Source organism: Rhinoderma darwinii, chromosome 6, assembly GCF_050947455.1.
Source record: "Rhinoderma darwinii isolate aRhiDar2 chromosome 6, aRhiDar2.hap1, whole genome shotgun sequence".
In the NCBI taxonomy this organism is placed as follows: Eukaryota; Metazoa; Chordata; class Amphibia; order Anura; family Rhinodermatidae; genus Rhinoderma; species Rhinoderma darwinii.
In genome coordinates this window covers 67,051,808-67,066,425 of record NC_134692.1, presented here as the reverse complement: position 1 = coordinate 67,066,425, position 14,618 = coordinate 67,051,808, and the positions used below count along the sequence as shown (strand labels likewise).

General features: G+C 42.3%; 1 protein-coding gene across 2 annotated transcripts in view; it reads left to right on the top strand.

Moving 5' to 3' along the window:
* TRPM2 (transient receptor potential cation channel subfamily M member 2) overlaps positions 1-14,618 on the top strand; it is a 205,024-nt gene that overhangs the window by 162,491 nt on the left and 27,915 nt on the right. For both annotated transcript variants that reach the window (XM_075829907.1, XM_075829905.1), the window contains 5 exons: positions 2,762-2,849; positions 5,961-6,106; positions 8,752-8,828; positions 10,817-10,918; positions 14,073-14,159. In XM_075829907.1, the coding sequence (XP_075686022.1) occupies positions 2,762-2,849; positions 5,961-6,106; positions 8,752-8,828; positions 10,817-10,918; positions 14,073-14,159 (500 nt within the window). The remainder of the gene's footprint in view (positions 1-2,761; positions 2,850-5,960; positions 6,107-8,751; positions 8,829-10,816; positions 10,919-14,072; positions 14,160-14,618) is intronic.

The following is a 14,618-nucleotide window of genomic DNA, read 5'->3' as shown; positions in this document are numbered from 1 at the left end:
AACAAAGAAAAAATATTTTATTGAAATAAAAACCACCCAGACAACCCTCATTAACCATTTTATTGATATTAAAAACGCTGTCATTGAAATAGTCCTCGAATCCGACGTAGTCCAAAGACCGAACCTGTAAAAAAACACAAACACAACAAAAATGATTAGTAACACATGTGGTAGGCTTAGATACAGGGCCCATGTGTGATACTGTCTGTTAAGGTAGGCTTAGATACAGGGTCCAGCAGACAGTAATACAGTACATGTGGTAGGCTTATATATAGTGCCCATCAGACAGGATCACACATGGGCCATGTATCTAAACCTACCATGTGCTTATGTAAGATGCTTATATACAGGGCCCATCAGACAGGATCACACATGGACCATGTATCTAAGCCTACCATGAGCTTATGTAAGATGCTTAGATACAGGGCCCAGCAGACAGGATCACACATGGGCCATGTATCTAAGCCTACTATGTGCTTATGTAAGATGCTTAGATACACGGCCCAGCAGACAGGATCACACATGGGCCATGTACCTAAGCCTACCATGTGCTTATGTAAGATGCTTAGATACAGGGCCCAGCAGACAGGATCACACATGGGCCATGTATCTAAGCCTACCATGTGCTTATGTAAGATGCTTAGATTCAGGGCCCAGCAGACAGGATCACACATGGGCCTTGTATCTAAGCCTACCATGTGATCAGCTTAGATACAGGGCCCAGCAGACAGGATCACACATGGGCCATGTATCTAAGCATACCATGTGCTTATGTAAGATGCTTAGATACAGGGCCCATCAGACAGGATCACATATGGGCCATGTACCTAAGCCTACCATGTGCTTATGTAAGATGCTTAGATACAGGGCCCAGCAGACAGAATCACACATGGGCCCTGTATCTAAGCCTACCATGTGCTTATGTAAGATGCTTAGATACAGAGCCCAGCAGACAGGATCACACATGGGCCATGTATCTAAGCCTACCATGTGCTTATGTAAGATGCTTAGATACAGGGCCCAGCAGACAGGATCACACATGGGCCTTGTATCTAAGCCTACCATGTGCTTATGTAAGATGCTTAGATTCAGGGCCCAGCAGACAGGATCACACATGGGCCTTGTATCTAAGCCTACCCTGTGATCGGCTTAGATACAGGGCCCATCAGACAGGATCACATATGGGTCATGTACCTAAGCCTACCATGTGCTTATGTAAGATGCTTAGATACAGGGCCCAGCAGACAGGATCACACATGGGCCCTGTATCTAAGCCTACCATGTGCTTATGTAAGATGCTTAGTTACAGAGCCCAGCAGACAGGATCACACATGGGCCATGTATCTAAGCCTACCATGTGCTTATGTAAGATGCTTAGATACAGGGCCCAGCAGACAGGATCACACATGGGCCTTGTATCTAAGCCTACCATGTGCTTATGTAAGATGCTTAGATTCAGGGCCCAGCAGACAGGATCACACATGGGCTTTTTATCTAAGCCTACCATGTGATCGGCTTAGATACAAGGCCCAGCAGACAGCATCACACAATCTGTGATCCTGGCTCATGGGCCCTCTAAGCCTGCAACATCGTAGGCTTAAAGGGATTGTCCAGTCCTTAAACATTGATGGCCTATCCTCAGGATAGGCCATCAATAGCTGATGGCTTGGGGTCCGTCTCCCGGGACCCGCCACTCACCTGTTTTGAATGGGCCGCAGCGCTGGTACGACAGCTGCTTCCTCTTCATTACTCGCTCACACTGTGAATCACCGACAAGTATTCACAATGTGAGCAAGTGACCGGAACGAAGGGGAAGCACCAGCTCTCGTACGAGAGCTGCGGCCCCTTCAAAACAGGTGATTGGCGGGGGTTCTGGGAGTCGTACCCCGCCAATCAGCTTCAAGCAGACAGGGAAATGAAACTTACCCTGCTCTTCAGCCGCGGCGGATGTCCTGACTCTGAACTACAGGATGGTGGTGACGTCATGCGCTGCGCACCGGAAACAGGAAGGTGAGTACTGTAGTTACTATAGTAACGGGCCCGCAGTTCCTGTTACTATAGTAACTTTTTATTGTGTAGTGCGGCCCCTATAGCTACATGACTGGTTGGGTGAGCGGTCCCGCTTCACTCCGGTTCTCTGAACCGTCTGTAATTTTAACAGTCGGTAAGGGAGAACCGGGGCGAACTGGGCTCCCTTCCAGCCTCGGGCCCTGGGCACTTGCCCAGATTGCCCTCATTATAATCCGCCCCTGCCTATGACATAAAGATAGTATTGTCTAATCAGTATGATTTAAGACTATGATTCAATGTGACCTATAAAAAAAATGTATATGGGATACACACCTATGTTGACGGTGTGGTGCAAATGGGTTGGGCTGAAGTCCCAATGTATATAGTCACGATTACCCCAGCACTCACAAGAAAACAAGAAAATATATTGCAAGTTGAATAGATTTATTTTTTCACAAAGCCGTATATAATATATTATTTCATATGTAATCAGCGTTTTTATATGAATACATGAGTTGAAGCGTCTTACTAATGACGTTTCGGACAATCCACGGCCTTTATCACTGTCGCTGAAAATGTAGTAAAGAATCGTATATGGACGACTGCCAGACTAGCCAGTGTGCAATGGGACCTATGGCAGCTGCATGGGTTGCCTTAATGGTACTGTATGTATGAACATGATTCAAGATATGTTGTGTTCATTTTATGTAATAAAATTAGTTGGTGCTTACAAATGTTTATCTTCAAACAGGCTCTAAGTTCTGCAAAAGTTTTGAACTGGATTGTAAACACACTTCTGGATAATGGATTTGGTTCCAAAGAGTCTGCTCCGGTTATTGGTAATTAATCCTTTCTACCTTACACAGCTAGAAACTAAAAGGAGAGAAAAAAGCAAAACACGGTGACACATGGTGCAGATTACCCACGGGTAGATATAAAGTGGGGCAAGGATTACAGTATGCTCACCTTAAGTGGTTGTGCACAGACAGGCACAGCGCTGGTGAGGATGCAAAACGAATTCCAGCCTACGTAGCGGTTTGCACTGCAGTGTATGTGCTTGTGCAGACACCCCTGAAATGTGTGCAGGTTTCAATGTGGAATCAAAAGAACAGCTGCTGCCATGGTCCAAACCGGTAAACTGAAGTTTGCCGCCAGGTAAAGCAATAAAATAATGAAAAATTAGGACCAATATACCGGCGCTGCTGGACATACAGGGATTTAATAGAAGGCTACGCGTTTCGGCGCAGGGCATGCGTCTTCATCAGGCCATAAACATGCGGTAATAACATGACAACTTATATATGCAACGACAGAAAAAAACAATCAATGAAAAAGAGGGGAGGGCATAGGGGCGGGAAAGGTCGGGAAGCAAAAATCACATAGCTTTAAAAAGCAAAAATTCCTGCAACATTACAAAATAATAAAAGCAGTAACATTAATTGTTAATAGGTTTTAAAAATGCTTAAATGGTCATTCAAAAAAGCTTTGGAATAAAAAGGAAATGTTGCAGAGAAATGCTGAAACAAATACGTGCCTTATTTTTAACGTTTAGTTTTTTTAGCGTGCGTTATTTGTTTCAGCATTTCTCTGCAACATTTCCTTTTTATTCCAAAGCTTTTCTGACTGACCGTTTAAGCATTTTTAAAACCTATTAAAAATTAATGATACTGCTTTTATTATTTTGTAATGTTGCATGAACGGTGTGTACTACTCCCTTCAGAGGACAGCACAAACAGGCTCTACCCGGAGTAGAAAGAGAAGTGGGAGGCCCTAGTACATTAGAGTCCCTAGTTTGAGAAATAGACGCCTCACAGGTCCTCAACTGGCAGCTTCATTAAATAGTACACGCAAAACGCCAGTGTCAACGTCTACAGTGAAGAGGCGACTTCGGGATGCTGGTCTTCAGGGCAGAGTGGCAAAGAAAAAGCCATATCTGAGACTGGCTAATAAAAGGAAAAGATTAATATGGGCAAAAGCACACAGACATTGGACAGAGGAAGATTGGAAAAAAGTGTTATGGACAGACGAATCAAAGTTTGAGGTGTTTGGATCACACAGAAGAACATTTGTGAGACGCAGAACAACTGAAAAGATGCTGAAAGAGTGCCTGACGCCATCTGTCAGGCATGGTGGAGGTAATGTGATGGTCTGGGGTTGCTTTGGTGCTGGTAAAGTGGGAGATTTGTACAAGGTAAAAGGGATTTTGAATAAGGAAGGCTATCACTCCATTTTGCAACGTCATGCCTTACCCTGTGGACAGAGCTTGATTGGAGCCAATTTCATCCTACAACAGGACAATGACCCAAAGCACACCTCCAAATTATGCAAGAACTATTTAGGGAAGAAGCAGGTAGCTGGTATTCTATCTGTAATGGAGTGGCCAGCGCAGTCACCAGATCTCAATCCCATAGAGCTGTTGTGGGAGCAGCTTGACCGTATGGTACGCAAGAAGTGCCAATCAAGCCAATCCAACTTGTGGGAGGGGCTTCTAGAAACATGGGGTGAAATTTCTCCCGATTAGCTCAGCAAATTAACAGCTAGAATGCCAAAGGTCTGCAATGCTGTAATTGCTGCAAATGGAGCATTCTTTGACGAAAGCAAAGTTTGAAGGAGAAAATTATTATTTCAAATAAAAATCATTATTTCTAACCTTGTCAATGTCTTGACTATATTTTCTAGTCATTTTGTAACTCATTTGATAAATATAAGTGTGAGTTTTCATGGAAAACACAAAATTGTCTGGGTGACCCCAAACTTTTGAACGGTAGTGTAAGTTGTCATGTTATTACCGGATGTTTAAGGCCTAATGAAGATGCATGTCCTGCGTCAAAACGCGTGGCCTTCTATTAAATCCTTTTATGTCCAGCAGCGCCGGTATTTTGGTCCTAATTTTTCATTATTTTATTGCTTTACACAGTAAGAGACATTTTATTATTTCAGTTACGTACCTACTGTAATAACCTTTTAACACCCAGTAATGCTTAAAAGCAAATTATTCATGAATAATACTCCTGATAATTTCTACATTTGTAAGTGGACGTGTATATTCTCAACGCACATAAGACTTAACCCCTTCTAACATCATCACGAACATGCACATGAAGGATCCTCTTTGGTCGCACCTCAGTTATTTTCTAACAGATGCCTGTGTATTTTATATTTACAGGCGGCAATGAAATGTCAAATAGACAAATTACATTACATACAGTTGTAATGAAGGGACTAAAAAAAAAAAGATGAAAAAGAAAAAGCTTTAAAAAATTTTAATTTAACATTTAAATAAAATTGTGGCACAAAATAAAAAATACAATTAACATGATTTTTTTTATACTTTATAAATCATCGTTATTGAATAAAAATTATTTAACAGTAATAAACAAATACATATTAGGTATCCAGTACTTGCAATTACCTGTACAATAAATTCATATTGTTAAAAGGTAACTAAACGTTCGACAAACTTCTGACATGTCATAGAAAAATGTCAGAAGTTTTGATTGGTGGGGGTCCGAGCACTGGGACCCCCACCAATTGTTCAACGAAGTGGCAGAATCGTTTGTGTGAGCGCTCAGCCGCTTCTTTTCTGTTTGGCTTTTTACGGCAAACCGATGTATCGGAGTACGGGCTCATAGACTTTCTATTGAGCCCGTACTCTCATACATTGATTTCCGGAAAAAGCCGAACAGAAACGAACAGGGTGAGCGCTCACACGAGCACTTCTGCCACTTCATTTTAGCGATTGGTGGGGGTCTCAGTGCTCGGAACCCCACCAATTAAAACTTAAGAGGAAATCAGAGAGAGGGCAAATTATTTTTCACGTCACTGTATATAGTATATTTTATATTATGTATATATTATTTATTTAGTGTACAATCATGCATGTCCTGAAACATATTACATATAATACACCTGAACATTAATTACATTATACTTGTATTTCATGTTAATAGTGTCCAGTAAGCTAAATGGTGACACAGACTTAAAGGATAAGGATGAAACTTCTATTTCTACATGCCATGTTAATGCCAGGAATATCCACTACCCTGACTCTAATGTTGTGCGTTTTCCTGTACCTGACGAAAAAGTACCCTGGGAGGTAAATGTTTTATTTATGTTTATTTTTACATATACGTTTTATGAGGATAGCTGCTTGTTCCAGAAGCTTGCGGTTCCGCTGAAAAATTCCAGAAAGAATAGTGCAGCATGCTGCATTATTTCTTCTGGTAAAACGACAGACACTCTCAGGGAAACCTGACGAAGGCCAAGTCAATAGGTTCTGTCAGGTGCCATTAATGTCCATGATACAATGGTTACGGCACTTCAGTTTTTTTGTTCTTCTGTTTCTAGCGCAAATGTGAACAAAGCCTTAAAGTTTGATTTCTCCATCACAATTGAGAGATTGCTACGCTCGGTTGTTGTCTTTTTAATCAGATGTATCAGTTGTCATCTGTTTTTTTTATTGAGTTCATGGGTTGTGAACAAAATGGACATTATCATAATTTTAATTAGTTGTGATCAGTTGCCATCAATTTTTTTTACCTCTGCAAATTTCATTGAAAACAATGGGATAGCAGGTAAAAAAAAAGAAGAAAAAAACTTAATTTTTCAGTCTGATATATGCATTTACAGAGGACCTGTCAGCTCTCCTGACATGTCTCTTTTAGTAAACACTTGCATTCCCCATAAAATAACAATTCTGGCGCATCCTTTCTTAGACCTCTGCATTGTGCCGCTGCTCTATTATTCCTCCAGGAAATGTATGAATAAATTGACAACTAGGTGTTACCATTTCCTTTGTCAGTGAATCTGTCTAACCAGTGCTGACAGTGTCAGACTATGAAGGGACACACTATGTTGAAAAAATTTGTCTTAATATTATAACTTTTCTTTTCCCTAAATCTTATCTTATTAACCTGTTCCTTTAACTCTCCTTATATGATTGTTTAGGTTTTCTATATATTAAAGGGGTATTCCCAACTTAGACAACTATGATATAGCCACAGGATATACCGTAAATGTTTGATAGATTCTGGACCCACCTCTGGGACACGCACTTATATCGAGGACAGGGGCCAGCCGACTACCTGTTTCACCTGGTGCGGTGGCTGCTGGCAGCATATTTAAGGCGGAGACTAGTGGGGAGAGGGCCGCACGGCTCTCACCATTCTGTTCAATGGGCCTTATGGAAACAGCTGAGCAAGCGCTCAAACTCCTGAGGTGAAATGAGGTCGGGTTCTCGATAAAGGTGCAGGTCCCAGAGGTGAATATGTCCAATAAGTCCAAAATTCTGTGCTGACTAAATTCATAATTTATGTTTATGAAGGTTTGAGCTCTGTTTTTCTAAGCTCCAAATACCCTGTCCGACTATAGAATAGAGGTGGGGAACGTTCGGCCCGTGGGCCACTAAAAGGGCCGCAAAATTATTTTGACTGGCCCTGCCAGCACTCACCGACCTTACTCAGACTGCCACGTCATTCACTACTTGGCTCCTTCCGCCCTCCTCCTACTCCTAAATGTGAGTGACGTTACTCACATTTAGGAGCAGGAGGAGGGCAGACGGAGCCAAGTAGTGTCATTCACTACCAGTGAATAAGGTGGCAGTGGTCTGAGTAAGGTCGGTGCGTGCCGGCCCGGGAATGGACCAGTCAAGTCACCTGACCTTACGTCACTGACGTGAGGTCAGATGACTGGACTGGCCTACTCCCGGGCCAGCATGGCACGCACCGGCCTCACTCCGACTGCTGCGTCATTCACTACTTGGCTCCGTCCGCCCTCCTCCTGCTCCTAAATGTGAGTGACGTCACGCACATTTGGAGCCAAGTAGTGTCATTCACTACTAGTGAATAAGGCAGCGGCAGTCTGAGTGAGGTCGGTGCGTGCTGGCCGGGGTATGGACCAGTCAAGTCACCTGACCTGAGTCATCTGACTTCACGTCACTGACGTGAGGTCAGGTGACTCCAGTCAGATGACAGGACCAGTCCACTCACACTGCCGCCGCCTCATTCGCTAGTAGTGGATGACTCTACTTGGCTCCGTCCGCCCTCCTCCTGCTCCTAAAATGTAGAAATTTAGCTCAGGCCTCATGTAGAGTTAGTTCCTAAATGCATTTGCTGTGAGCCGCGGCCTACTCAAACTGCCGCCACAAAGCAAAATAATCGGCGACACACACACTGGATAGTTATTATAATTTAAGTGGTGTGACATCCAACAAATGGCAACTACAAAGAAAAAAAAGTTGATGCAGAGTGTCGATCTTTCCAAGAGAAACACATTAGGGGAGAGTTAATTAAATATTTGACCAAATATACGGTAGCAGACTAATTTTTGAGTTGATAATTTTGTATGGCCCACGAATGATGTTAGAAATATTCGAATGGCGCTGGCAGAGAAAAAGGTTCCCCACCCCTGCTATAGAGTTTAATGAAAAAAAAATCTGTCTGCCTGCAGCCACCACTGGGGGAAAATTCACTGTATTTGGATTTATACAAATACCATTGATAATAAATGTATATGCAGTAAGCTCCAGAACAAAAAAAATGTAATCCCTAATGTAATTAATAGGCATCGAATGTTGGATTTTAAAATAAATGGTGTTAAAAGGTTCACGTTGTGACAGAATATTAATTTTAATAAAGGTGTAAAGATTTATAATATGTTTACAAATGTAGAGAAAAGTTTTATAATTTTACAAAATTACCTGAAGACTTAATATGTAACAGTTTTTTTGTTTTTTTTATACAGGTGAAATTCAGTATATATAATCCTTCCTTTTATACGGCTATTAAAAAGGACAAACAGTTTCAAGACCCTTATACTGAGTAAGACTTGAACACTTTTTTAGGCTCTGTTCACATCTGTGTTGGCTTTTCCGCTTTTAACAAATTAGTCAAATTTACTGGAAATGGATGCAAAAACGGGTGCCAAACTGAAACTAACGGAAGGCAAACGTTCCGCTTTTTTGAAGGATCCTTTAGTTAGATAGAAAAAAATTAAACTTTACCTACTGTTTGTTTCAGTTTGGCATCTGTATGGGCCTATTCACATCTGCAATGGTATTTCTATTGTTCTGCTCCGTTAGAGGAGCAGAACAATGAAAATATCAGAAGCACCAGTTCCATTGTACGACAACGGAGCCTATTGACTTTAATGGGTTCTGACAGGGTGTCCATGGTTTTATCAGAAACAATAGCGCAGAAATCTGCACTAGTTTCCACTATTTTCAGCCAAATCTGCGACAGAGGTCCCTAACGGAGCCTCCAATGCAGATGTGAATTGCCAGGCTCTTTAACGTCTTTTTCTTTATATATTTTCCCCTTACTAGATGTAGGAAGTGATTCTCAGGTGCAAAAGGAAAAAAAGGGCCTGTTAAATTTAATAAATAAGGGATACAAATAGAAGGCATTCTGCTTGTATCCGCCATCTATTAACTTCAATGTTAAAAATAAAAATGGAAAGTTCCTTTCTGTCAAGTTTCCGTAATTTCGGATAAAAAACATAGCGCAGCAGACTACACTATTGTTTGCCATAAAAAGACAGAAACCTGGCGTAACGTAGCCGAACTGAGCACAACTGAGGCTAAAATGATGCCTCTGAAATCAACGGGTACAATGTCGGAAAATATCTTTCCTGTTTTTATGATGGAACAGGATATAGGAAAACACACCGCACATGTGAACAGAGTCTTTAATGTTATATTATCTTTTTAAGGGCAGATACAGACGGACGTTGAGTTTTTGCGCGCGCAAACAACGCAGCATTTTGCGTGCGCAAAAACCATTTGACAGCTGCGTGTGTCATCCGTGTATGATGCGCGGCTGCGTGATTTTCGCGCAGCCGCCATCATAGAGATGAGGCTAGTCGACGCCCGTCACTGTCCAAGGTGCTGAAAGAGCTAACTGATCGGCAGTAACTCTTTCAGCACCCTCGACAGTGAATGCCGAACACAATATACAGCAACCTGTTAAAAAAAAAGAAAAAGTTCGTACTTACCGAGAACTTCCCGGCCGTTGCCTTGGTGACGCGTCCTTGGTGACGCGTCCTTGGTGACGCGCCTCTCTTGACATCGGGCCCCACCTCCCTGGATGACGCGGCAGTCCATGTGACCGCTGCAGCCAGTGCTTGGCCTGTGATTGGCTGGAGCTGTCACTTGGACTGAATTGTCATCCCGGGAGGTCAGACTGGAGGAAGAAGCCGGGAGTTATCGGTAAGTCAGAACGTTGTTTTTTTTTACAGGTTCATGTTTATTGGGATCGGTAGTCACTGCCCATGGTGCTGAAACAGTTTAACTCTTTCAGCACCCTGGACAGTGACTATCTCCGGACATCGCGTACCGGAAATTTTTTTGCCGGGTTCGGACAAAACGAGTTCGGCCGAACCCGGTGAAGTTCGGTTCGATTGTCCGGGTTCGCTCATCTCAAAGACACTCAATTTGGATGTTTGGAAACAGAAAAGCACGTGGTGCTTTTCTGGTTACATTCATCCTTTTGACAGCTGGTGCGCTGTTTCAGTCGGTTCGCACGAAAGTGCTTCCGTGCAACCTGCGTGGTTTTCACGTACCCATTGACTTCAATGGATGCGTGATGCGCAAAATACGCGGAGATTTTGAACCTGTCGCGCTTTTTGCGCAGCTGACAAACGCTGCGCAAAAAGCACGGACTGTCTGTACTGCCCCATAGACTTGTATTGGTCTGTGCGTGGCGCGTGAAAACCACGCGGCCCGCACGGACCGAATACACGCTCGTGTGAATCCCCCCTAAAGCTAGAATTAATGTGTAAATAATTTGAACATATATATATTTTTTTTTAGCTCCTTAGAGACACTTCAAAAAATAAATTATAACACTTATGATGGGACCATAAATCGTCAAAGCTACTGCGCAACATATGTGGTGCAAGATGGACTGCCGCTGTAAGTGCAGAACTGCTGGTTCATTGATGTTACAATAGCTTTTGTCACCAGTTATACAAGTTTTTTTTAAAATGGTTTTAGCCTGTTTTCACTGTCTTTGCCAATGTTATAGCCCACTCGACCCTTTCTGGTAAATTCCATAAAATTATTCTCATTCCATAATCTATGCTTATTATGTTTGGTAAGAAAATTCATTTTGCTCATACTTATTCATCAGCTAAAGGACTTTCTTTATCTTGTGGAGCAGAATATTCATTTTACTTTAAAATTTCATTTTTTCCCCTTTCTCTTACCCATAATAGTTCAACTTGTTGGAGTGCTATACCCTAGGAATCGCATATGCGGTTGGCAAAGGCTAAATTCAGAAATTGTGTTGTCTAGAGCATTATCTGTGAACAATTTGGACATTATTATGGAATGAACACATTTAAGATCCAATCATTAGGAATATAAATAAAAAATATATTCTATGGAAAGGCTTTTTATTAAAAAAATAAATAAAAAAACACACACTAAAAAACAGCTTTAAAGAGCACCCGTCACCTCTCCTGACATGTCAGTTTTAACAGAGTGAGACTGTGTAGTGAACCACCACACCACTTTGGCAAGCGGAATTGTAACACCCAGTTGTCAATTTATAATTTTTAGGAAGAACATCAGAGCAACGGCACAACAATTGTTGTTTCATAGGAAATACAAGTATTCACAAAAATAGACCTGTCACGGGAGGTAATAGGTCCTCTTTAGGGTATGTTCACACCCTTACTAAAAAAAGTCTGAAAATATGGAGCTGTTTTCAAGGGAAAACAGCTCCCAATTTTCTGCCATTTTTTAAGCAAACTCGCGTTTTTTACGGCAGTTTTTGGAGTTGTATTTCTATAGTCAATAAAAAACTGCTCCAAAAACGGCTCAAAGTGACATGCACTTCTTTTTCGCAGCTGTTTTTTAACGTGCCCGTTTTTCAAAGCGACCGCGTAAAAAAATGGCCCGTCGGAACAGAACGCCCTTTTTCCCATTAAAAACAATGGGCAGATGTTTGGAGGCGTTCTGCTTCCGAAAATAAGCCGTGTGAACATACGCTCAATGTTAAACCTGAGGTTATTTAATAACTTTTTTGAGATGTGTGTCACATAAAAGAACATTCATTTATTTATATAGGATTTTACAAGCAATAAAATTTTTAGCCAAAAAGACAATGAAAGATGTTTATTATCATACGCCAGCCTCTTAATATACAGATTCCACACACCCCTTAATAAATTGGTCGAATCTCTGGCCATCCCTGCGACAGTCAAATGTATGCCAACTATGAGCTGGCGTAGGCTTGCGCTATAATTTATGGCAGTTTCTGCCATAAATTATAGTAAATTTGTTGGGCCACGGATGCCCGACCCTTCCACGATGCTCAACCCACTTTTTAGAAAAGTGGGTTAGCGGCAGGAACGGCACCAAAGTCCCTTTTTTTCTGGCAAATTGTGACTTTTGTGCCATCTGCAACTTCAAGTCAGGTTAACAAACAGTATCAGTAACCAGAGGGCCAGGTAGGAGAATGGTCAGGAACATTCTAGGTCACAAGTTAGAGGTCAAAAGATCAAGACATTTAGGGATGAGATAATCCCTATAACTGGCACAAGACAGGTGTCAGATCCAGATTTAAATAAGTAATAAGTGCAGCTTTTACCTATGAACTAATGACATTGTGAGAAGAATTACTAGTATTTAATTTTCTGTAGCAGAAGGCATGATGGATATCACATTGATGCAGTTTGCATTTTAAACTGATGGAACAGAAGTTCTTGATAAGGAATAGTCTGTTTTATGTAAGTGTCATTCTCCTATATGCACTATGTCTGTTTACATATTTAGAAACCCTCACTCTAAGGGCAGATACAGACGGACGTTGCGTTTTTGCGCGCGCAAACAACGCAGCGTTTTGCGTGCGCAAAAACCATTTGACAGCTGCGTGTGTCATCCGTGTATGATGCGCGGCTGCGTGATTTTCGCGCAGCCGCCATCATAGAGATGAGGCTAGTCGACGCCCGTCACTGTCCAAGGTGCTGAAAGCGCTAACTGATCGGCAGTAACTCTTTCAGCACCCTCGACAGTGAATGCCGAACACAATATACAGCAACCTGTTAAAAAAAAAGAAAAAGTTCGTACTTACCGAGAACTTCCCGGCCGTTGCCTTGGTGACGCGCCTCTCTTGACATCGGGCCCCACCTCCCTGGATGACGCGGCAGTCCATGTGACCGCTGCAGCCTGTGCTTGGCCTGTGATTGGCTGGAGCTGTCACTTGGACTGAATTGTCATCCCGGGAGGTCAGACTGGAGGAAGAAGCCGGGAGTTATCGGTAAGTGAGAACTTCGTTTTTTTTTACAGGTTCATGTTTATTGGGATCGGTAGTCACTGTCCATGGTGCTGAAACAGTTTAACTCTTTCAGCACCCTGGACAGTGACTATCTCGACGTCGCGTACCGGAAATTTTTTTGCCGGGTTCGGCCAAAACGATTCGGCCGAACCCGGTGAAGTTCGGTTCGATTGTCCGGGTTCGCTCATCTCAAAGACACTCCATTTGGATGTTTGGAAACAGAAAAGCACGTGGTGCTTTTCTGTTTACATTCATCCTTTTGACAGCTGGTGCGCTGTTTCAGTCGGTTCGCACGGAAGTGCTTCCGTGCGACCTGCGTGGTTTTCACGTACCCATTGACTTCAATGGGTGCGTGATGCGCGAAATACGCGGAGATATTGAACCTGCCGCGTTTTTTGCGCAGCAGACAAACGCTGCGCAAAAAGCACATACTGTCTGTACTGCCCCATAGACTTGTATTGGTCTTTGCGTGGCGCGTGAAAACCACGCGGCCCGCACGGATCGAATACACGTTCGTGTGAATCCCCCCTAAGTTCGAACTTCAATATTTGCTTACCTACTTACTAACAATTAAGCTCATGAGGGATTGTGGTCGATCAAGTCCAAATTACAGCACTGCTTTATATCATGCAATTGTAGTATTGACAAGCACAGATAGGTCAGTATTACTAGTGATGAATCACGCGATCCACATTATTTTCTTTAATCTGACAGATTAGTAATTCATACAATTAAAGTATATTTATTCAACATATGTAACATTTTCATCTTTCCTGTTTGTGGTAGGAATCCAGTTGGACGAACTGGGCTGAGAGGCAGAGGAAGTCTATGTTGGTTTGGCCCAAATCATGCCATTTACCCTATAATTACACAGTATGTAGACATAACTTATTTGGAAGTAATTTCTTTTATGCATCCTTATGTCTTTTGTTATCGAAGTCTTTAAATATATAAGTCCAATTGTTTTAGCCGTATGAATCTAATGCAAAACCCACGGCAAACAACACTACAAACAAGCGCCACAGCTTTTGTTCTGCCTCCCATCGATTTCATTGGGAGGTCACAGGCTGAAACCGTTCAAAAATGTTACTTTTTCTTTCCGTGAGCGGTCAAAAGCCGCCCGGGAAAAGAATGCCTCTGCCTCCCATTGAAATCAATGGGGGGTGGGGGAGGGGGGCGATTTGTGGTTTTTCTTCACACTGATTATGATGCAGTTTCCGCATAAAAATCAGCACCAAATAAAGCTGTATGAACTACACCTAAGGCAGACTCCAAATATGGCAGAATAAATCCTTAGATCAACAACCCATCATATAACCATCATTTTTTAAC